The sequence below is a fragment of the Notechis scutatus genome, chromosome 1 (assembly GCF_049901735.1).
Source record: "Notechis scutatus isolate UNSWTSFEM ecotype Mainland chromosome 1, rNotScu1.2, whole genome shotgun sequence".
Classification (NCBI taxonomy): Eukaryota; Metazoa; Chordata; class Lepidosauria; order Squamata; family Elapidae; genus Notechis; species Notechis scutatus.
The window spans coordinates 19553608-19576726 of NC_142009.1; the positions used below are offsets into that span (position 1 = coordinate 19553608).

Below are 23119 nucleotides of genomic sequence, written 5' to 3' on the forward strand. Positions count from 1 at the left end.
AGTATTAATGCTCCAGGGTGGATGAGTCTGCCTATTGAGATGAGGTGGACTGCTTGCTTATGTGGTATGGAGACAATAACTTGGTCCTTAAAACCAATCAAACCAAGGAACAGATCAGACATCCAGCCTTTGCTTATCAATGGAGACCAAGTAAGAGCAAGTGGCCAGTTTTAAGTTTCTGGGTGTTATCATGAAAGAGGACCTGACCTGGGACACTCACATTGCAGCACTGATCAAAGGAGCCCAACAAAGATTATACTTTCTGAGGCTTCTCAGGAAACAATAACTGAATGAAAAACTGCTGGTGACTTTCTACTGCTGCACCATAGAGAGTATCTTCACCTCAATAACTGTCTGGTTTGGTTCTGCAACCCAACAGGACAGACACAGACTTCAGAGGATAATTAGGACTTCAGAAAAAAACAATTACTACCAACTTGCCTTCAATGGAGGACCTGTATACTACACAAGTCAAAAAGAGGGCTGTGAAAATATTTACAGATCCCTCACATCCCAGAAACTGTTTCAACTCCTTCCCTCAAAACGATGCTATAGAGCAGTGCACACCAGAACAACTAGACACAAGAACAGTTTTTTCTTGAAAGCCATCACTCTGCTAAACAAATAATTCCCTCAACACTGTTTAACTATTACAAAGTCTGCACTACTATTACTGTTAATCTTCTCATCACTCCTTATCACCCATCCCCTCCCATTTGTGACTGTAGGACTGTAATTTTGTCACTTGTATCCTTACGATTTATATTGACTGTTTCCTAGTATGATTTGATTGCTTATTGTACCCTATGACTGTCATTAAGTATTGTACCTTACAATTCTTGACTCTTGTATCTTTTCTTTTATGTATATTAAAAGTATTTGCACCAAGACAAATTCACAAATTCCTTGTGTGTCCAATCACACTTGGCCAATAAAGAATTCTATTTTATTTCTATTTCTATTTCTATTATTTCCATTTCTATTTCTATTCATTTTAACTTACTGCACCTCTGTATGGTTTGCCAATTGCACAGTGGCAGATAGGAAAGCTCTCCAGAGGGTTAATGTCATTGCTCAGAGGATCACTGGTTGCCTTCTCCCCTCTTTGGAAGAGCTTTATAGCTCCTGCTGCCTTAAGAAAGTTCAAAACATTCTCAAAGATCCATCTCATCCTTGGCACCCTTTTTTGAACTATTACCATCTGGCAGACGGTACAGAATAATAAAAACAAGGACAAATAGGCTGAAAAACAGCTTCTATCCCAGGGCAGTAACTAGATTGAATTCTACTGTATAGTGCAATATTAATGCAATATTGGGTTTTCAATTCAAATGTATAGAATGTGAAGGATGTGTGTTTGTGTTTTTATTTTTATCGTTATAATGTACACTGAAGATGGCATTTAATTTCATTCTATGAGGTGCAATGACAATAAAGTAAATTAAACTAAACTAAGAACCAAGACATAAGCCAGCTTGTAAAAAAAAAAGGTCCAAATGGTACCAGGAGTACATACCAACTTGAAGAGAATCGGTTGCTCAAGTGAGCTTCAGTTTGAAGATGACATTTTTTTTAGTCCTCTCCCAAAAGACTGAATGGCTGGCCTGGATGGGGAAGCATCCTCCGTCCAGCACAGAAGGTTGCAAAGAACTATGCAGGTAGTACTTGTTTTACAACCTTTGTCTTTAATGACCATTTGCAGTCTCGAAAGAGGTGCTTTTCAGCTCATAAAGCACTTTTAGCCATTGTAAAAAGTTGCGTTGCTCTCCCCCACCTCCAGTCACATGACCACATTTTGGGTGCTTGGCAACTTGTTCACATTTATACTTGGTTACCAAGTGCACTGTTATCATGCAAGGAGGCAAAATCCTTCCTTATGCTGGGGGAATGGAATTCAAAGATGGCAAAAATACTAGCAGGCAGAGGGAAGACCCATTCAGATTTGCAAAATTCTATTACCATAACCCTATAATCAAAGTAGTTTTGGTATTTATAACTTTGGTTACCAGGTCTGCTCTGAAAGCACCTCCCCCTTCCTATCTTTATCTACAAGAGAATTGGGGAGTGGGGTTCAAGTTCAAGACCTTTTCTGAGTAGTGCAGTGGCCTAGAGATGGAGCTCTCGCCTCGCAATCAGGTAGAGGCAGATATTTCTCTCTGGGCACAATGAGAATTTATCTGCTGAACAAAACTCCACGTTGGTGACAGGAAGGGCATCTGGCCAGTAAACACTCAGCTCCATTCAGTTGCCCAGACTCCACCCCACAAGGGATTATGGGGTCATTAAAAGATGATGATAATGAAGTCTAAGACCTTGTTCTAAAATTTCTGCTTTGGACTCAGATTTCTCTGACAATTGTCTTGGTTGCAGCTCTTCCTCTTTATTACTTAAGGTTATTTTCACAGCTCATTACACTTCTCCTGCTTAGCACTCCAGGTGGTAGAGGCATGTCCTGTTTCATGCTTATTTCCTGCAGCTTCTGAGATGATATGGTCAAAAACCCTTAATGACATTGTCCTGTCCCACTACCTCTTCACCCTTCACCCTTCTTTGTCTACCAAAATAGAGAACCACTCCATTCTAAAAAAAAGGAAAAGTAACGACTTGTTCTGAACTGTTCAGATAAAACCCCTGGATAAAACCCCCTGGATCTAGAAGCCCTGGTCTCTGGAATTGCAAAAACGAGATATGAGGTTTACTCATGAATTTCTTCTCTATATTCCAGTTGTTTAGATTGTGAAGTGTAAGCAGCTGGAATATACCAAGTAAGAAGATGTCTCTCAAATTTGTGGAAATGTTTTCTGCCCAATTTCTAGGCATGCTTATGTTGTCACATATCTGGGAACAAATCAATTGATGAGTTAGAATGTTTATTTACATGGCACCATTTTTCTACAACCTAGTGTTCTCAAGATACAACTTCCACTTTCCCAGGCCAGGCATTATAGTCTAGAAACCAAGGGAATATTTCACATGTAATAGAATTGCTTACATCCCAATAGATTAGAAATACGATTCGAAGTAATGTTAAAAACTATCAATGGCTTTTTTCCCACTTCTATCATATGTATTGAGCGCCATGCAGTTTCTAAGTGCAAAACTGTTCTAAAAATATAAAGCATACTACTACTGATGAGAAATTGTTGCCTTTGATCATGCATGTAATGTTCATTAATAAAATGAGGACACATAAAAGTTCTTAAATGGAGTAAATTACAGACACTTATTTTTAAGTTTTGGAAACAAACTGCTTTAATGACAGTTAAGCATTGGGATTAGGAAGGATAAGCAAGAAGAAAATTCAATTCAGCCATCAAGACTGAAGATTTGTGTTTGAGTGTGCTGGGCTCCAGGTCCCAGGAAGTCCTTTCCTGTAATCTAAATCACTGTACTGATGGGAACTATGGGAATATGGTTCATCTGGAAGCTGCAGAATTGCCACGTAGCATGTAGCCCAACTCCAAGTATCTTCATGGAATTTGCCAACTCAGCAGAGGTGGGATTCAATTTTTTTTACTACCGGTTCTGTGGGTGTGGCTTGATGGGCGTGGCAGGGGAAGGAGACTTTGAAATCTCCAGGCAGAGGTGGTATTTGCCGGTTCTCTGAACTACTCAAAATTTCCACTACCGGTTCTCCAGAACTGGTCAGTACCTGCTGAATACCACCTCTGCAACAGGCTCCATATTGTCCTCGCATAAGTATAGCTGCTTCTGTCCTAACTCCACTCACCTGGTGGTCCAGCTGGTCCTTTTTCACCAATCTCTCCCTTTTCCCCCTTTGGCCCTTGTAGTCCTGGTCTCCCAGTTGGTCCTGGAAGCCCTAAAAATACAAGCATGAACATTTTGGTTCAAAGGGTAAGCTACAGTATCAAACAACAAGGGGTCAGTAACATATTTCTCCTTTTGGCGCACTGGTTAGAATGCAGTACTGCAGGCTGACTCTGCTGACTGCCAGTAGTTCGATCCTCACTGGCTCAAGGTTGAATTAGCCTTCCATCCTTTCAAGGTCAGACCGTTGGCAGCAATATGCTGACTCTGTAAATCACTTAGAGAGGGCTGTAAAGCACTGTGAGGCAGTATATAAGTCTAAGTGCTATTGCTATGCTTACAAATACTCTATGTGTCTGTATGTATCTTTATTGTCATCAAAAAAGTTGAATGAGAAACAAAACAAAATGTAAATATGACTTGCCTAATTAAGCAGTCCAACTATAAAATATTCATTAATATTAAACAGCTCATAATGTATCAAGAATAATAATTCACACCTTCCTAATTGAGTCACAAGCTGTGTTCTTAATTGATAAGCACTGCCAAAAATTCAGCTGCAGCAGGAGTCTCCTTGAAATTTCTGTCACAAAACAAACATTTTACATATTCAGCATGAGATCCACCTGCAACTATTTTTAACATGACCCAGATCAAGTCTAAGACAAGCCTCTTTCTCCAACCACTCTCAGATAATTACAGCAGGTCCAACACATATTTGAGTCTGAGAGATAATGTCAGGAAAGAGGAAAAGCTTGAAAAAATTGGGTATGTTTGGCACGGAGAAGAAAAGACTGGAGGAAGACATGATGACTGTCTTATTTGAAGGACTGACAGGTAGAAGATGAGATAGACTTTTTCAGAGTCCTTCTGGAAGACAGGACATAATAAGTTTAAATTTAGAAAGAGTATATGTTGGTTGGACATTGAGAAAAATTCCTAAAGGTAAGGGATATTCAAAAATGGACCAACCATTGGAATTCCTCTTCCTTCATTGGAGGTGCTTAAACTGAACCTGAATGACTCCATCAGGTGTAAATGGATTTCTGGACTGGATAGGGCTGGATTACATGAACCTTAAAACCACTTCAAATTCTGTGATTCCCAAAGCAAAAGGTAAATCAGACCTTGCTAGTAGCTATGTATACAAAACATGCTTAACCAAGTTACTCGAAACCTTAGTGACTCCATTTGCATAGCAACTAACTTTTACTAAGGTTGTTTTTATTTAAGAGTTTGGTTTAGTGGATGGCGAGCTAAGCACATTGTGTGAACCCAGCCAGTTTGTACTTCAATGTATGGTGAGAACCCATAAAATGGATAAATTCCATTATTAGCATTAAGTACATTGAGCAATTGTATGTAACTATTTCTCAATGCAGTGTCTTTCAAATGCGTTGAAAAAGCATAGATAATATGATTATTGTTAGGAACTTAAGATATGAGATGAATTAACTGATGCCTGTTCTGAATTACATTCATTCTGTGAAGAATAAGTGAGGCCAATAAATCCCACACAGTCTGGTTCTCCACGGATATAATGGATATTTGTTATATAAAATAATAGTTGGTGATCTCAGGCATAACAAAATTAAAGGAATGCCTGTATGCCATTAATTAATGCTTTGCTATATTTAAAAAAAGGTTGCATTTAAAAATAAGGTTTGCAGATTAAACAATTATATGGACAAGTAATATAATTTGCAGTGAGGAAATTAAACTTTCTTTCCTCATTCACTTTTCCCTTGTAACCTTTCCCCCCCTTACAGTTACCTCCATGCTGAAATCCCATTTCTCCTGCCCTCTTTCCACATGTAGCCAGCTTAACCAGCCTTGAATCCTTTCTCCCAGAGAATGCCTGTTCTTTTACTCTTTTCTTTCTGCACTGCTTTACCTGGAGCATTTCTCCCCAAGAGCCGTTTTTCACTCAACTAATTTTACCCCTTCTCTTCCCTTTTCCACGCCTTCCCTGTCACTTAGACAATCTTCTTCTACCAGAGGATAGAAAGAGAAAGCTATTGCATATATCATGAGAAATCACCACTAACATCAGTACCTGCTGTACTGGTGGATGGAAAGCTTAAAAGAAAGACTTCCTCGGTCTTTTATCACTCTTTTCCTAAGCTTATCATGTGTGTGTGTGTGTGTGTGTGCGTGAAAGAGAGAGAGAGAGAGAGAGAGAGAGAGGGGGGGAGGGAGGGAGGGAGGGAGAGGGAGAGGGAGGGAGAGGGAGAGGGAGAGAAATACAGTGACAGGGAAATGACGGTCATGCCCTTTCAACCTATCCATTACTATGTCAACCAAGGGAAGTTGGTAAAGAGATTGAGTAGCATAGGTCATTTGGATAAAAGCAACATCACACTTCCATGACACAAGCCTGACGTCTTTTATGGTGGCATCATAATGATGTCATGCTCATGATAGTATGCAGAAGTCCAAAAAGAGCAGTGTGATGCTGCTTTCATCATTTTGATAAAAGTGGCTGTATTTGTGGAAAGCCATGTCTCTAAACATTGTGGATTAGTGAACATTGGAAATAGCTTATTTGCAGAGCTAACTGCATATGGGGAACACTTCTCTCTTTATGGAGATCCAACAGGATTTCCACTTTTCTTGGAAAATGTCTAGACATACCTCTTTCAAAAATGGCTGGTTACTTACTTAAATAAATAAGAGACTTGTATATCGAATGATAATGCTATAACTAAGGATCAAATTTCTTGGCCTGAGCCCCAGACTTAATGTTATTTGATTGAAATAATGAACCACAAATTCAATGCAGAAAAAAGACAGAATTGGCATGAAATACATGGTATTTCCCATTTTTATGAAAATCAGATGCCCAGGAAGAGAACATGAGGCAATCTGCTCACCAACAGGTCCCATTGGTTTCCTCAGGGCTGTTCCTGGATTAGCTAGTGGAATAGCATCAGGCACCACATCATCATACCAAGTGGCTGTAGTTCTTGTCATTGGAAGATCATTGTCTGAAGGTAAAGCTCGTTCTGCAGCCTCAAGTAAAAGGATCTGGATGGAAAACACAATGGTCAAAACAAATTGTATACATGAAAGTGACATGGAGACAATCATGTTTATACTTATACCTATTGTAAGCGATTGACAAATCAAATAAAAAAATAAAAAATAAATACATAAACAATCATACTAAGTCTTTTTGAATAGGATAGGATGTTTAAATGAAAATCAGGACCACGAACAGCTCCTAATCAGTCCTTGAGGACTAGAGCAGCCGGAATTTCTCTGGAATAGGATTCTGAACAATTGGCTCAAGGAATGGTATCCTTGAGAAAACTTTGAATTTCTGGATCGCAATCTTTAGTTCCTATAAGAAGAGATTCTGGGACAGATGGGCTGCACCTTGCAAAAACTAAGAAGAATATTTTTGGAAAACATATTGTTGAAGTCATCTGGAAGGCAAAATTTAAATCTGAAATCAAATTTAAAACACAAGTCTGAAGTCAGTATACTATATTTTACATACACTACAGATACAGTAGGGAAAATTTTAAAAGAGCATTATTAAAGAGCTTAATGCCCATATAAGAAGCAAACAAGCTATCTTAAAAGTCCTAGTATAGGAGAGTTAGTATGACATTGAAACTCTTACAGACACTTGTTGGGATGGATAATATGACTGGAATACTGTGCAAGAAAGATGTAATTTGTTCTGAGGAAACAGATCTGACAAATCCGATAAAAGGAGAGAAGTCTCATTATATATAAAGACACATCTATACAAAAATTCATAAAGTCACTGGGAGTTTGGCAGCAATAAAATTTAATAACAACAACAATGCAACAGGGAGGAAAATCCTGTTGAAAGTGCTTGGGTAAATATTAAGACCGAAAACAAAAATGACATTGTTGTGGGCATGTACTACAAGCAACTCAATCAAGCAGAAGATACAGGTGAAAGTTTTACAGACTGGATGATCAAGATGTCCAGGAAACACTATTGTGAAAATAGAGGATTTGAACTACCCTGACATGACTGAGAATCATATTCTGCAGCAAGTGGGAGATCCAATAGGTTCTTGACATACCTTGTAGATGACTGCAATGGAGGAAGGAACTGGAGAATCAGCTATACTGGACTTAATACTTACTAACAAGGATAAGTGGTCAAGGAAATGGAAGTTGTAGGAAGTTGTGCGCCCATGTACTCCTAGAATTTACTACAGCTTAGGCAGCTGCAAATATTTTATATACAATGTACTGCCCTTGTTTGGTAGTTTCTAGAAAACAGAGCATAGAATCAAAGGGACCACACAGGTTTTCTAGTCCAACTCCCTGATCAAGGCAGAAGATGTAATACCATCCCAGTCAAATTGCTGTCCAGTCTATTTTTGAAAACCTCCAGTGATGGAGCACCCACAACTCCTGGAGACAAACTATTCCATTGATTAATTGTTCTGTTAGAAAATTTCTCCTTACTTCTAGGTTTCTTAAATAAATTTTTACCCATTACTTCTTGTCCTGCCCTCTAGTGCCTTAGAGAATAAGTCAATCCCCTCTTCTCTGTGACAGCCTCTCAAGTTTGGGAAGACAGTTATCATGTCCCCCCTCCCCCCCAATCCTTCTCTTCTATAGGCTAGACATATCTAGCTCCCTCAACAATTCATCACGTGATTTAGCCTCCAGACTCCTTATTAAATTATGTCTGCATTTGTAGGCACATTTATCTATGAGAAAGCATGATTTAATCTACTGGGACTTATTTCTGATTAGATGTGGATAAGACTGCACTTCATCTCATATAACTGTTAACAGTTATTAAGAAAAAATGTATTTAAATTAAATGTGTGGAACAACAACTCTATTTTTCTTTAAATAAATAAGCAAAAGCTTTTTAATGATATGGGAAAAAGTTATAATTTGGAGCCTGGCAGAGAAAGATAATTATATTACAAAAAAGAGTGATCATGCAAAAACTATGTGGTCCTTTAGCTATCACACACGGAATCAATCATAACTAGCATTTGTGTAATCTTATGACCTCACATCCAGGACACCACAGCCTATGCCCTCACTGGGATGCACGATATCAGCTCAGATCAGATAACTGCAAGTTTTCAAGGATTGATCCAGACCTTAGATTTCTAACAGACTATTCATAATCCACCATGAATTTTGCTAAAAGATGCTGGCAGATAGGACAATAAAAACTGGGCTCCAGAGAATCTGGCAAATATATATAGTTCTGACAGATTATACATTGTGAAATCTAATACCTAAGTATAGTTTTAAATAACATATATTATATACACAGGGGTGGGCTTCAAATTTTTTAGCAAGGGGCTCTCTGCCCTAATGACTGGTTGGGTGGTCATGTGACTGGGTGGCTGTGCCCAACTTAACGTTGCTTCCTTGCCTTAATTACCTAAAAAAGGGTATATACCAAAAAGTTGTTTATTATTTCATGCATTTAATATTTAAATAAAAGCCAGGCTTAATAGTAGTGACTGTGAGAGGGATCTTGGAGTCTTAGTGGAGTTTCTGGTGAGTTACGTGATTTTTATTATTTGGGAATTAATCCCCTCAGAGGCTAGTGCCTATGTTATCTGATTTTCTCAATGGCTCTCCCTGGCAAGCACTAAGTGGGTTGTTTATTTAGCTTGCAACACTTTTATGAGGTGTGAAATGCTCTTGGCTGAATGCCCAGAAGTTCAATTAAGCCTATTAAGAGCTTTCCTTTGCTGTTTGTCTTTCTGAGATCATTGTGGGCTCTCCGAGCCCCGCAGAGTCTTAGCTAGGGGCTCTCCCGAGCCCCTGGAAGCCCTCAGTAGCCCACCTACACTATATATAGCCACGTGCACGCAAGGCTTCATGGTTGGTCAAGTACTGGTGGCCTTGGAAATAAAGATCCACAATAACCCAAAAGAAGAGAACAACAACAAAGATGATTAGGCACTCGAGGCTAAAACACATGAAGAATGGTTGCAGGAATTGGATATGTCTAGTTTAATGAAAAAAATGAAAATCTTAAAAATCTATGCACATAGTATATTCATCCTAAGTTTCACTTTCCTGAAGTTGAACTTCAAGAGACCGAATCTCCTGGCCTAAGGTAGCAACAGCCTTATCTCTTTTGGTGACTTCTCCCTTGGGATCGTGCCTACATTATGTGGTGAGATCAGTTCAACTGAATTGGTCTAGGAAATCTCATATAAAAGAAAATTCTCAATCAACCTATCCTCAGCCAGTTAGCCACTGACTCTAGAAGCTAGGTTTAATGGGAAATGTAGTACAGCAGAAAAGAAAGAAAAGAAAAACCAGAAAGTCCAATTGTGTCATGCTTCTGGTGGAGACTGACTCTGTGGGAGAGGAGGAACAGCCAACAAGGAGTGGAAATGCGGCTCTGGAGGTTGTGGAAGAGGCTGGGGAAGGGCTGGCTGGGCAGTCAGAGGAGGACCCAGGCCCATCCCCTCTCCATCCTAGGAAACGCAGGGAAGAGAGGATAAAGGAGAGAAGTGGTTTACGGGGGAGGAGAGGGCATTGATCCTCTTCATGGGCTGCAGCTGTGACAACTGGATAAGAGGACGGACATGCGTACGGGCCAGTGCTGGAAATACAACGTGGAAATATCTCTAGTTTATTGTTTCTCTCTGAAGTTGGCATCCTTCCCAGTGTGTGTTCTGATATCTGTGGACATCTTCAAGCCCTTATCTTGCCTGGTTTTTTGTTTGTTTTTTACTATTTATAATTTAAACGGCATTTCCTCCTTCTTGTAACTCCTTGCGTGGGAGTTTTTTTGTCTCCAGTCAAGAATATTTGGAGCTTGGAAGCAAGTGAAGGAATAAAAGGGGCTTCACCTTTTTTTGTGATTGTTTCTTTTGTACCCCACTCTGGGTCATCACAAATTGCTTCTTGAAAAAAGCACTTTTGGGACAACCATGACCTGTATGGCTGAGAATCTCCACAGACGATAAAAGGAGAATGATTGAAGTCTTTCATATGAGGCTCTAGGAGATCCTCCAGAAATATGGGATGGGATATTTTAGAACTGCTGAGATCAATGAAGTCAGGTAGATGAAGGCCAAAGGCAAGGAGAATTCTCAGCCATCCAACTGGTTTCCCCGAATAATTTACTTACTTTGGCTTCCAAGATATTCAGCCTTTCAGTCATATCTGTGAGCTTTGTGCAATTCATACATTCTAAAAGAAAGAAAAACATTGAGTCGGTTACAACATATGGTTAAAATAAATGAGCAACTCATATTGATCATGTTTTAATTTTATTTTAATTACTGCAATGTTCTGTTTGTGCTTAGTTTTTCAATTAAAAAAAAATCCCTGGGGGGAAATTGTAATGATTTATTAACACAATAACATTTCAAAAACAGTACACATTCCTATGTTGAATGCAAATAAATAGATGATTAGTTTCATAAAAGAAGCAGATGGATGATCCTTATAACATTTAAAGAGTGGTCTATAAATCAAGCTGGCCTGGAAACAATAATGATAAAAGAATGAGAAATGTTTTAACCAAATTTACTTGCTGGAGGACAAGGAGTAGAAAACAGGGTTGTAGATGATTTGGACTACGGTTCCCATCAGCACCAAACAAAAACAGCCAATGAATAAGGATTCTAGTAACTGTTGTTCAGAAGTCTTCAGTTGCTTAACTGTGCCCAAAGAAGGGATGGGGAAAAGTAAATTTCTTTATATATCTGCAATAGACAGACTTGGAAGTTCAGAACATATATTCCATCTTCTCTGTAAAGATTGTTGGATGGAACTACAGATAGTCCTCAACCAGTGATTTAGCAATTAACATATAACAACAAAGGCCTCAAAAATTACAGTCTGGTTCTGACAAACACACACACACACACACACACACCACGGTCTCACAGCTGCAATTTGAGTGCTTGGCAACTGGCCTGCATTTACAGGCATTTACACTGTTTACAAGGTCATGGGCTGCAATTTATCCATTTATTTATTTATTTAAATTTGTATGCTGCCCATTTTGCAGTCTGAGGCAATTCTGGGCAGTTTACAATGCAATAAAACATAAGAGAGCTCAAACTGCCCAAGGAGCTGCTGACATAGTTCTACAGAGGAATTATTGAGTCTGTCATCTGCAAATCAACAAGACAGACACAGACTTCAGATGATAATTAGGACTGCAGAAAAAAACAATTTCTACCAGCCTGCCTTCAATCGAGGACCTACATACTGCACAAATCAAAAAGAGGGCTGTGAAAATATTTACAGACCCTTCACATCCTGGACATAAACTGTTTCAACACCTACCCTCACAACGACACGATAGAGCACTGCATACCAGAACAACTAGACACAAGAACAGTTTTTTCCCGAACACCATCACTCTGCTAAACAAATAATTCCCACAACACTCTCCAACTATTTACTAAGTCTGCATTACTATTACTATTAATCTTCCCATCCTTCCTTTCACCCATCTCTTCCCACGTATGACTGTATGACTGTAACTTTTTTGCTTGTATCCTTACAATTTATATGGACTGTTTCCTAGTATGATTTGATTGCTTATTGTACCCTATGACTATTATTAAGTGTTGTACCTGATGATTCTTGACTCTTGATGAATAGTATCTTTTCTTTTATGAACACTGAGCTTATGCACCGAAGACAAATTCCTTGTGTGTCCAACAACACTTGGCCAATAAAGAATTCTATTCTATTCTATTCTATTCTATTCTATTCTATTCTATTCTATTCTATTCTATTCTATTCTATTCTATTCTATTCTATTCTATATATATATGGATCTTTGGTTATTCGGGTTTTCTCCCGTGTAAGATTGGAAGTATCTAGGCAACGTTTCGATGAAGTCTCATTCATCATCTTCAGGCTTGTGTCTTCCGCTCTGTGCTTCTCAGAGTGATGTGAGCTTGCAGCTGCTTCTTCCTTTTAACTGCTAGTGAAGGTGTGACTTGATTGGGTGGGGGCTAGGCTGTGTTCTGATTCGAAGCTTACAAACATGTGGAGCAGGAAGATCTGCTTGTAAGCTTCGACATGGTTTCACTATTCACTCAAGTCCCGATAAAAGAGACCCTGGAAATCATCAAAAATAAATACCAACCAGCTAAACACCTCATGGAACTAACAGAACACTGCTTAACCAACACATATTTCATATACAAAGGACAAAGATACAAACAAATTGAAGGAGCCCCTATGGGATCACCACTGTCACCTGTCATTGCAAACCTGTTCATGGAAGAATTCGAATCCAGAGCCCTGGCCAATGCCATCCACAAACCCAAACTATGGTTAAGATACATCTATGACACATTTGTGATTTGGCCCCATGGAAAAGAAAACCTAAACAACTTCCTAACACACCTAAACAGCATACACCCCAAAATCAAGTTCACCATGGAAACGGAAACAAACAAACAACTACCATTCCTAGATGTACTAATCTACAAAAAAACAGATGGCACACTAGGACACACCATATACCAGAAGAAAACACACACCAACCGCTACCTCAACGCCCAATCCCACCACCACCCAGCACAGATAAACTCCGTGGCTAAAACACTAATTACTAGAACCAAACGCCTGGCAGACAAGACACACATTAAGACTGAACTATGCACCCTGACCAAAGTACTGATAGCCAACGGCTTCCACAAAAGCAAAATCACTGGCTTGATCCACAAAAACACACTGAGACATAATAGAGATCCAGAAGATGAACAGACCTATGGAACAGCTGTCCTGCCCTACATAAGAGGCACTACAGACAAAATTAGTAAGATACTACACAGACACCACATCAAGATTGCCTTCAAAACAGACAGAAAAATAGCAGCCATCCTCAGAAACCCCAAAGATAAAATTGACCTGGAAAACCAAGGCATATACGAAGTCCCCTGTGCATCATGCCCGGCCACATACATTGGACAGACCAATAGAAGAATAAGTACCCGCCTGGATGAACACAAAAATGTAGTAAAAAAGCTGGAACACACTTCCTCACTAGTCCAACACATGGAAGCCACAGGTCATAGCATCAACTTCAATGGCACCAAAACCCTAGCCACTATAGAAAACCCCAGCCACAGAATTATCAGTGAAGCCATAGAGATTGAAAAAAGACCAGAAAGCATGAACAGAAGAGATGATTCCACCAGACTGTCAATCATTTGGAAGCCTGCACTCACAAACAAACAAATCTCCACACCACAAGCCAGACAAGCACCTGGGCACAAAAAGATCCCTCCGATACCTCCAGCTCAAACACACCCCAACCAGGCACCCAGATGAAACCTAGCTTCCTAACTAATGATAGCCGTCCATTTACCCGGGAGCCAAGCTGCACTAAAGGCCTCCAATAAAGTAACACAATGTTGCCAGCCAATCAAGATACAAAAAGAGCCAAAAAAACAGACAGAAGATATTAGAAACACCAATCAAGCAGAACACAGCAAACTCCAAGACCAATAAACACAGACCAAGACTCTCAACCAATCAGGATGAAGAAAAACCATTCTGGCACAACAATAGGCTGCCTCAAATTCAAATCTGAAACCACTGTAAAAGCCTGACTCACAGATGAACACTATACAGAAGCCTGATGATGGCAGATGAGATTCTGCTGAAACGTCGCTACAACTTTAAAAGCACAACTGCTATGACGTGGGAAAATACCGAACAAAGCTGAATGCCATACATATATATATATATATGTGTGTGTGTTTTCTTAAGTTTTCGCGGGTGCCTGATGATAGCAGATGAGATTCTGTATCAGAAGCCTCATGATGGCAGATGAGATTCTGCCAAAACATTGCTACAACTTTAAAAGCACAACTATAATGACGTGGGAAAATACCGGAACAAAGCTGAATACCATACATGTAAGTACCCGAAAACTTAAGAAAACAAATACACACACACACATGCTGGAAATCAACATTTATTTCCAGTTTTCAGGAAAAACTGTCCATAGCAATCAATAGATTTGCTTAATGACTGGGTCAGTCATGTGATGACCCACTTTGAAACCATCACAAATTACAATTGTAATTGCCAGGCTCAATTTACAGTCTTAAATCAAGGACTACCTATAATGAAGGGGGGAACTATTGTCAAAGCTCCTAATGTTCTAAAAACTATGGTGAAAACCTTTCCAGTTTACTCTGTCATCTCAATTTTTAGTACCAATATTTACAATCCTTTCTGTTTGCTTTTGTGCTACTCTTTCCTTCGTAGTGCCACATCTATATGTCAAGCTTCACCTACTATGACATCCATCGTGTTCTGTTTTTAGAACTAGAAAGGCCCATAACATTTTTACACAATTGTTGTGAAATACACATTTATTAGATTTATTGATTAGATTTATACCCTGCTGACTTTATTTTGTACGATTCAAGGCTGCAAATATAATACCAATAGTAATAGCATTTAGATGTATATACCACATCACAGTGCTTGACAGCACTCTCTGAGAGATTTACAGCACTCTCTGAGGGTTTTAAAAACATCAGCATATTGCCACCAACAATTTGGGTCCTTATTTTACTGACCGCAGAAGGATGGAAGGCTGAGTCAACCTTGAGTCAGTCGAGATTGAACTCGACAGTGGGCAGAGTTAGCCTGCAATACTGCATTCTAAACACTGTGCCACCATGGCTCCTAATGCTCCATTTTTCTCATAACAACAATCTTGTGAGATGGCTTGAGTTGACATAGAGTGATTGGTTCCAAGTCACTCAAGCTTAGAGGAGAATTAAATTCACAATGTCCCACTTTCTAATTCAGCACCTTAACAGCTACATCAATTGGCTCTCCTGTTTTTACATCTCACTATCTGGGGCCATCAAATCCCACTGGAGTCAAATCCTGCCTTCCTTTAAGCTGTCTGAAATTACCGAGAGAACTGAACCTTTCAGACTGGAATAAATTAAAGAAAGAGCTTGCAAAATCTCTACTGAGGTAGTCTCCGTATGATATACATTAACTTTTTCATTCTTTTGCAGGCATTTTTAAGCATGAGCTGATTCATCTTGAATTTGTAGTGGATCCATTTAGATTCCAAGACAAGGCTGATACGAAGCCACCAACTTTCCTATTAGGCACACAGTCCTTCTAACTGCATAGACCGTTTTTTTTTAAAGTACCAGTTGCTACAAACTTGAAAACCAATAAAGACCCATAGGAACGATGCTCTTTTTGTGGTCTATGTTGCCTGCTGTTGGAAAACAATTGCTGAACCTGATACATAATTTTTCAATGCATCTTAATCAGCTTTTGTCCCAAGGTAATATGGTAGCAACCAATATATAAAATAAATTTTAAAATCTATAAACTAAAATAAGGCACTAGGTGGCAGTACCGACAAAGCAACATCTTGGAAAGAAACTAGGAAAAAGAGGGGAAAGGAAAAGGAACGGTGAGGGACAGATGGATCTTGTCTCAATAGAATGTTGTTTTAACAACAGTAAAATAGCTTACAATGGAAAGGACAAAGCATACATAGCAACCACCAGACCTACTTGTTGGGGAATGAATGAATGAATTTTAGTCAATTTGACTAAGAAATGCCTCTAATGTGTTTAGTGCTAATTCACAATACAAGATTCCAATAGGTAAACGCCCACTGTGGAATGGTTCACTTATTTGACAGTTGCCTCCTGGACTTGTCGATGCTCCATTGTTGGAGATTTTCAAGAAAATAAAACTTTTAAGAAAAAGGTAGGATATTCATTTTTTTTTTTCTGTTGCACATGACAAGCTTATAAAATGCTTTACAAAAAATACTGCAGTTCCCTTTGATACAAATGAATGTTTTAATGGGGACAAACCCATACTGACATAACCGCTGAATTCAGGAAATGGCCATTTATTAGAAACTCAAAAAATGGCTCATGTTTGAAAGAAAACAGATGGCGAACAGCTAAAGCATTGCAGGCTGGCCTTTCTACCTGAAGGGTCCAGCCCCTTTATTAAATGTTGAGTCTATTCACATGATGCACTCAATCCAGTTCCTGAATTAATCCATTTTCTCGGTTCATAAATTACAGTAAGGCTCAAAAACAGAAACAATCAGATACTCCTACCTCAACTAAAGTTACTATTAATCTAGCTTAAGGTTAATGTTAGAGTGCAGCTCCTAGGTCTTTTAACAGATTTGGATAAAAATTGTGAAAATGGTCCTTCCGTGTATCATATATGAGTCAGAAATGCTCCATACAAAAAAAGAAAGGGAAGGAGGAGAACTGACAGTAACTATACATAAAATAACTTTCCAATCCTAGGCAATGATCCACTCCAATACATTAGATCTGGGAAGGCTGGCCAGATATTATGAAAGTTTGGACCCCCAAGGAACATTAAAGACTAACCAGGAATTAAAAGATCTGGGACTAAATATAAACTGGATGCCAAGCCTTCAATTAAAATCAAAATATAAAAAAGACCAAGAGGAATTCAGAATCAAGATAGAACTGAATCAATTAGATAAATTTATGGCAGGTACAGATGAAAAATTGATATCAAAGATATGTCAGTATTTTGTATACACATTTTATAGTTGACGTAACTATTTATTAGAATATGATTTAGCAGAAGAAATAGTGAAAGGACCAATGATAGCATGGGCCAGGAATTTGGGACATAATATAGAGCTGGAGGATTGGGAAAAGATCTAGAAAAAAAATTATACGATAACAAAATCAGCATCATATAAAGAAAATCAATATAAAATGTGCTACCGGTGGTGTCTAGCCCCTTCGAGATTGGCTAAAATGTATCCTAATTTAAGCCCAGATTGTTGAAAATGTAAGCAATTACAGGGTACCTTCTTTCATGTGTAGTGGCTATGTCCAAAAGTTAAGAAATATTGGACCAAAATATGAAAATGGTTAAAGAAAATCATGAAAGTCCAAATAGAATTTAAAGCAGAAATATTTCTCCTGGGAATCATCAAAGAGAATTATAAGAAAGAGATAAAATATTTAATCCTGCATATAATAACAGCAGCGAGATTAGCACTCGCACAATGTTGGAAAGGAGATTCTATGCTGACAGATAGTTTAATTATCCAAAAGATTTTCGACTGTGTGGAAATGGACAAACTTTCATCAGAATTAAAAGAGAAGGAAGACTCAGTTTATTATACAGTTTGGGAAAATTGGTACCATTGGATAAAAAAATAGAAATAAGCAATTAAATAAATAAGGAATGTATAATTTTGAAATATAGAGGTATATACATAAGAACAAATAGGAGTATAAAATACGCACTGGAATAATAATTGAAATGTAAGCACTGTCAAAATGGATTGTAATATACACAACACTTTCATTTTAAATATTTGTATTACATTTGTATTTTAATGTTTTAAATTTTCAATAAAGGTTTAATTTTTTTAAAAAAAAACAACTTTCCAATCCTATTCGAGACTGTTCCCAAAAAGGGAAATTCTGGATATAACTGATAAATCAAGGAAAAGTCAGTATCCCAATTAATTTAATTAAAAATAAATTTAAAACTAAATCAGACTAGGGATAGGGCTGTATACAGTGGATTAACTACATTTAAACTCCATGACTGATGCAATCAGTAACCACCCAATCAGCCATATTTATCTGTAGTAAATATCATACACTATTCATGACAAAACCCTATCTTTTACTGCTGGAACTCTGCCATCATTCCCCGCCACTTAAAAAATATATATTTCGGGGGGGAATTATCCATGGTAACTCAACTGTAATCAAAACCATTGTTAAGTCTTCCTTTCTACTACCACAAGGAACATAATCCCAGAGTAGCCATGGAAAAATTTAGTTTCTCTAGGAATTTTTTTCAGATTTTTTTTTTTTATCCTGACTTAGGTATGTTAATAAATAACTTCAGGCAACACTCCTTCATCCTCCTATTTGCCCCATAACATCAATTCTGTGAAGTGAGTTAGGTTAAGAGAGAGGAACTCGCCCAAAGTCCTCCACCTGGCTTTCATGCCTAAAATGGGACTAGAACTTATTTCTAGCCTGGTGCCTTAACCACTAAACCAAACATTATAATCTCTTTACAAGAGATTGTGGTGTGGTGTTGGTGGTTGAAAAGAGGAAAACTATGGACTTCTTTGCTGTAATGGGCCAATTCCATTGTGTGCCAAGCCTCACGTGAGCAACCTCAATGGTTCTGGTGCATGCCAGGTCTCACGTAGGCTGAAAACAGACACCAGGAACAAGACCATAAAACACGTCACAAGGGCAGTTAACTGAAATGCAGTTTGGTTTGCTAGTTTAAATTTACCATGGCATTGTTATTGGGAGATGCGATGCATCCACTAACATTCCTACGCATGTAACATAATGATTGGATGAAACTCACACAGCTCACCCAAGATAGAACCTGCGTTGGTGTCTTTCTTGATGCATTCGACCACCCAGTGAGAAGCCTTCCATGGCTCAGCGACAAGCCCCTGGGATCCTCCTCCTCCTAAAGTACAAAACAAAGGACCCCTCCCTGTAACTTCTCCCCAAACCTTAAACCCATAAATCCTCCTAACTAAATTCACGAGATCAAACACCCATGAAAATGCACAAGACATTGTGCCGTTGATGGTTCGTGAGGGCTTCAAAAGCCCAGGCATGAAGAATCTTTTTAAACTGGGTGTTGAAAATTCTAATAAGGACTGCAACCCTAGCCCAGGGGCCGCTATGTTTGAAAGTAAAAAAAAAAAGAAAGAAAAAAAAAAAGGAGGGCAACCCACTGGGGTCCCCCCCAAAAAAAAAAGATGATCAAGGAAAACCCCCCCCCCCCCCCCCCCCCCCCCCCCCCCCCCCCCCCCCCCCCCCCCCCCCCCCCCCCCCCCCCCCCCCCCCCCCCCCCCCCCCCCCCCCCCCCCCCCCCCCCCCCCCCCCCCCCCCCCCCCCCCCCCCCCCCCCCCCCCCCCCCTATGGACTTCTTTGATTCCATCTAGTAGTGGTCTATTTTGCAGCTCAGAATTGGTAGACACAACTCAAGAGATAATGTAATGTTTCTATCAAATGCTTCTTACCTTTCATGCAGAAACCCAGTCCCTTCAATGAAATCCATGTGATAAACTTTTTATGATATTTTAAGTTGCCCAGAGATGGTTCTTAGACAACGTTGTTTCTCCAGAGAAAAATATCAGGCTCATTTAAATTTAATTGTTTCATTATTTGCAGTTTTACACCAATAAAAGATGTTGATTCCTTGAGTTCAGAACATTCCAGAAGGTGGCTAATAATCTAGGATTAAGTCAAATCCTGATTTAAAGCTGATTAGAAACTGGCTTGTTTTGGTTCAGTAATAAACATATGATAAACATGTGATAAAATATATGTTGCAGGAATTGGGTATATCTAGCCTAACGAAGAGAAGGACTAGGAGTGACATAATAGCAGTCTTCCAAAATTTGAGAGGCTGTCACAAAGAAGTGGGGGCCAACCTATTTTCCAAAGCACCTGTGGCAAGGCAAGAAGTAACAGATGGAAACTTATCAAAGATAGATCCAACCTAGAACTAAGGAAGAATTTCCTGACAGTGAAAATAATAAGTGGAACAGCTTGCCTTTAGAAGTTGTGAGTGCTCCAACACTAGAAGTTTTTAAGAGACTGGACAGCCACTTATCCAGAATGGTTAAGGGTCTCCTGCTTGGGCGGAGGGTTGGACTAGAAGACCTCCAAGGACCTTTTCAACTCCATTAATAGTCAGATGGGATGCTAAGCTCCCAATGCCTGGTTCTGTCTATTCATTTCTAGGCAGGAAGACAGAATAAAGCAAAGATTATTCTGCATTAACCATTACTATCTCATTTGAAGCCTATCTAATAAGCTCCCTGACTGAATGATATAAAAACATGGCCTCTCATCAGTAGAAAAACAAGCAATTCAAGGAAAGATTTAATCCACCTTTTGCCTACTCTGCTGGTTTTCTACTTGGGAGTTCTTTTTTAAAATGTTGGCATGTATTCAAATAAGGTTTCCCCAGACAGCAATTTGGCCTTCTCTTTTCAGCTGCTTTGTCCTTGTGTGGACCATCTTTTAGAACAGAAAACTCCCCAGCGGAGTCTCGGAGAAAGTTTCCATTTCCCTTTGCCATCTTCTGGAGCCTTAATAGCAAGCCTCAGATACCAGGAACAGAGGGAGTTCATCCAGAAATTATAGGACCTGCAACTTCCAGTTCCTTTCTGCCCAGGCATCCATTATCAATGATGACAACCACTGCCATTTCTACAAGTACCCCACCACCAAGTTGCAGGAAAGCAGTCAAAAGCATACCACTTCGAGAGACAGGAAGATAAATTTCTTCTCAGCAGCCTCCAAATTCATCTCCAAAGACTTGGCTTTACACCTCAGTTTTGCTAGAACAACAAGTCCTGTCCTTGTCAGAGGTTCTACTCTGGAGCAAATTACTCAGGTTCCTGCTGTAGCCGGCATTGGGTTTCTTCTGAGCCTGCTGGTTTTTGCCAGGGTGGCAAAAGATAGACATCTAGGCCTGAGCCCTTTTATCCCCAGATGTGCCATTGCTTCCTTCACAAAACCCCTCTGTGGTTTTGGGCAGCTCATCTGCTTAGCAGATGTGCTGCTTCTATGACTCCCAAGGTTTTCCCCTAGAAAAAAAAACTATAGATGTTTACTGAGGTACACCCTTCCTAAACAATATTTTAACTTCCATGAAAGCTACTAGGCTCTCTGATCAGCTCCTGCTGGGATCCTGAAATCAATTTTCAGTTCTAAGCAGGGACACAACAACACAACGATGAAGAGTGCTTTCAACCTAAGACGTTTTTGAACTCAGTAATTGTTAGCTTAGGAAAGACAGAATGTATGACAGATAAGGAGTCAGATTACAGAATCAGATTTCTTTGATGCAAAAAGAGGGCTTGTTGAAGGCCACTGAGCTGCACTTTCCAGATAGTCCTCGACTTATGATGATAAGTTTAGCAACCACTCAGAATTACAACGGCGCTTTAAAAAGCGACTTATGACCAGTCCCTCCCATTTACGATCATTGTAGCATCCCCATGATCATATATTCAAAATTCAGGCGATTGGCATGTATTGCAGGCGATAGCTGAAGCACCCAGGGCCATGTGATAATTATGTGTGACCTTCCCAACTGGCTTCAGGCAAGCAAAATCAATGGGGGAAGGCCAGATTTGCTTAACAACCATGTGTTGGAAGAAATATCCATCTGGTTCTGTTCCAAGCCGGGAGAAAGACACTGGAAACATGGAGGCTGATTGGAAAGATGGTTTAATGATGAAGCAGAACCACATGGGTGGTTCTGGTGCAGCTGAACGCATGGAGTTGAGAGTGAGGGGTTTTTATAGCTTCTCTTGGGCTTTGCACCTGAACTTCCTGTTCCTGTGCAAGAACATGCATTCTATTGGGTGTTGTAGGGATCATAGCTGGCTCTGCAGGTTGTCTGAGCTAAGTTTGATTGAAGTTTGGAGGGTGTTGCAGTGAAGGGGCTTTTCCTATTGTGGCTGGAGGCTAACCCTACCTTTGTTCAGACCTTGCTGCAGGGAGTAATGGATTACCAAATCTGCCTTTCTAAAAGCTTAATATCTGCTTGGGGGCTCTGAGTTTCTGTCTCCCTTAAGATTTCTATTTCTCTTTTAGGGGAAATATTTTGTTCTGCCTTTTTTAATATTTCTCAAAATATTTCATTCTTCTAGGAGAGGGGTGGGTGCTAACTTTATACACATGTGATTTACTTAACTATTGCAGTAATTTGCTTAACAACTGTGGCAAAACAAGTTGTAAAACTGGGCAAACTCACTTGACAACCACCTTGTTTAGCAACAGAAATTCTAGTTCCAATTGTAGTCATAAGTGGAGGACTATACTATACATGGAGAAGCCAGTAAACCTTTCTGGTAGTAGCCAATGGCAAACCACTTCTCCAGCACTGCCACGAAAACTGCTTGGATTCAGCCAAACTAAGCTCAATATCATAGTTTTTTTACACGTTTATATTAAGAAATACACATATTCAACTTATACTGTGACTTTCTGGCAAGCAGTCCTTTAAAGAGGGATATTCTTATTACAGCTAAACTAGAAGTTTATTTAAGAAAACTACAAATTGGAAGCTTAAATTTATCTACCACTCATCTTGCTGTTCGAGGCAAATGTTAGGGTCTAGCATTGCCTCGAACAGCAGCTTACAATATCATGAAAACAGAAATATAATCATTGTGCATTGATTGACTCTATTATGGTCTAACCTAAAGAGGTAACAAACTAATTTAAAATATTAAGCCAAAATGCTTTTTTCCAAAATTACTACTTCACTGTATAATGAAAATCTGGAAAGCTTTTCAGAATTAGATGAGTTGGCG

At 39.2% G+C, this 23119-nt stretch overlaps 1 protein-coding gene across 3 annotated transcripts in view; it reads right to left on the reverse strand.

Annotated features, from left to right (window-relative positions):
• COL26A1 (collagen type XXVI alpha 1 chain) overlaps window positions 1-23119 on the reverse strand; it is a 212211-nt gene that overhangs the window by 33918 nt on the left and 155174 nt on the right. For all 3 annotated transcript variants that reach the window (XM_087957747.1, XM_087957753.1, XM_087957746.1), the window contains exons 4-6: window positions 10883-10944; window positions 6642-6795; window positions 3731-3820 (exon numbers count right to left, since the gene is read on the reverse strand). In XM_087957747.1, coding sequence (XP_087813873.1) covers window positions 3731-3820; window positions 6642-6795; window positions 10883-10944 — 306 coding nt within the window. The remainder of the gene's footprint in view (window positions 1-3730; window positions 3821-6641; window positions 6796-10882; window positions 10945-23119) is intronic.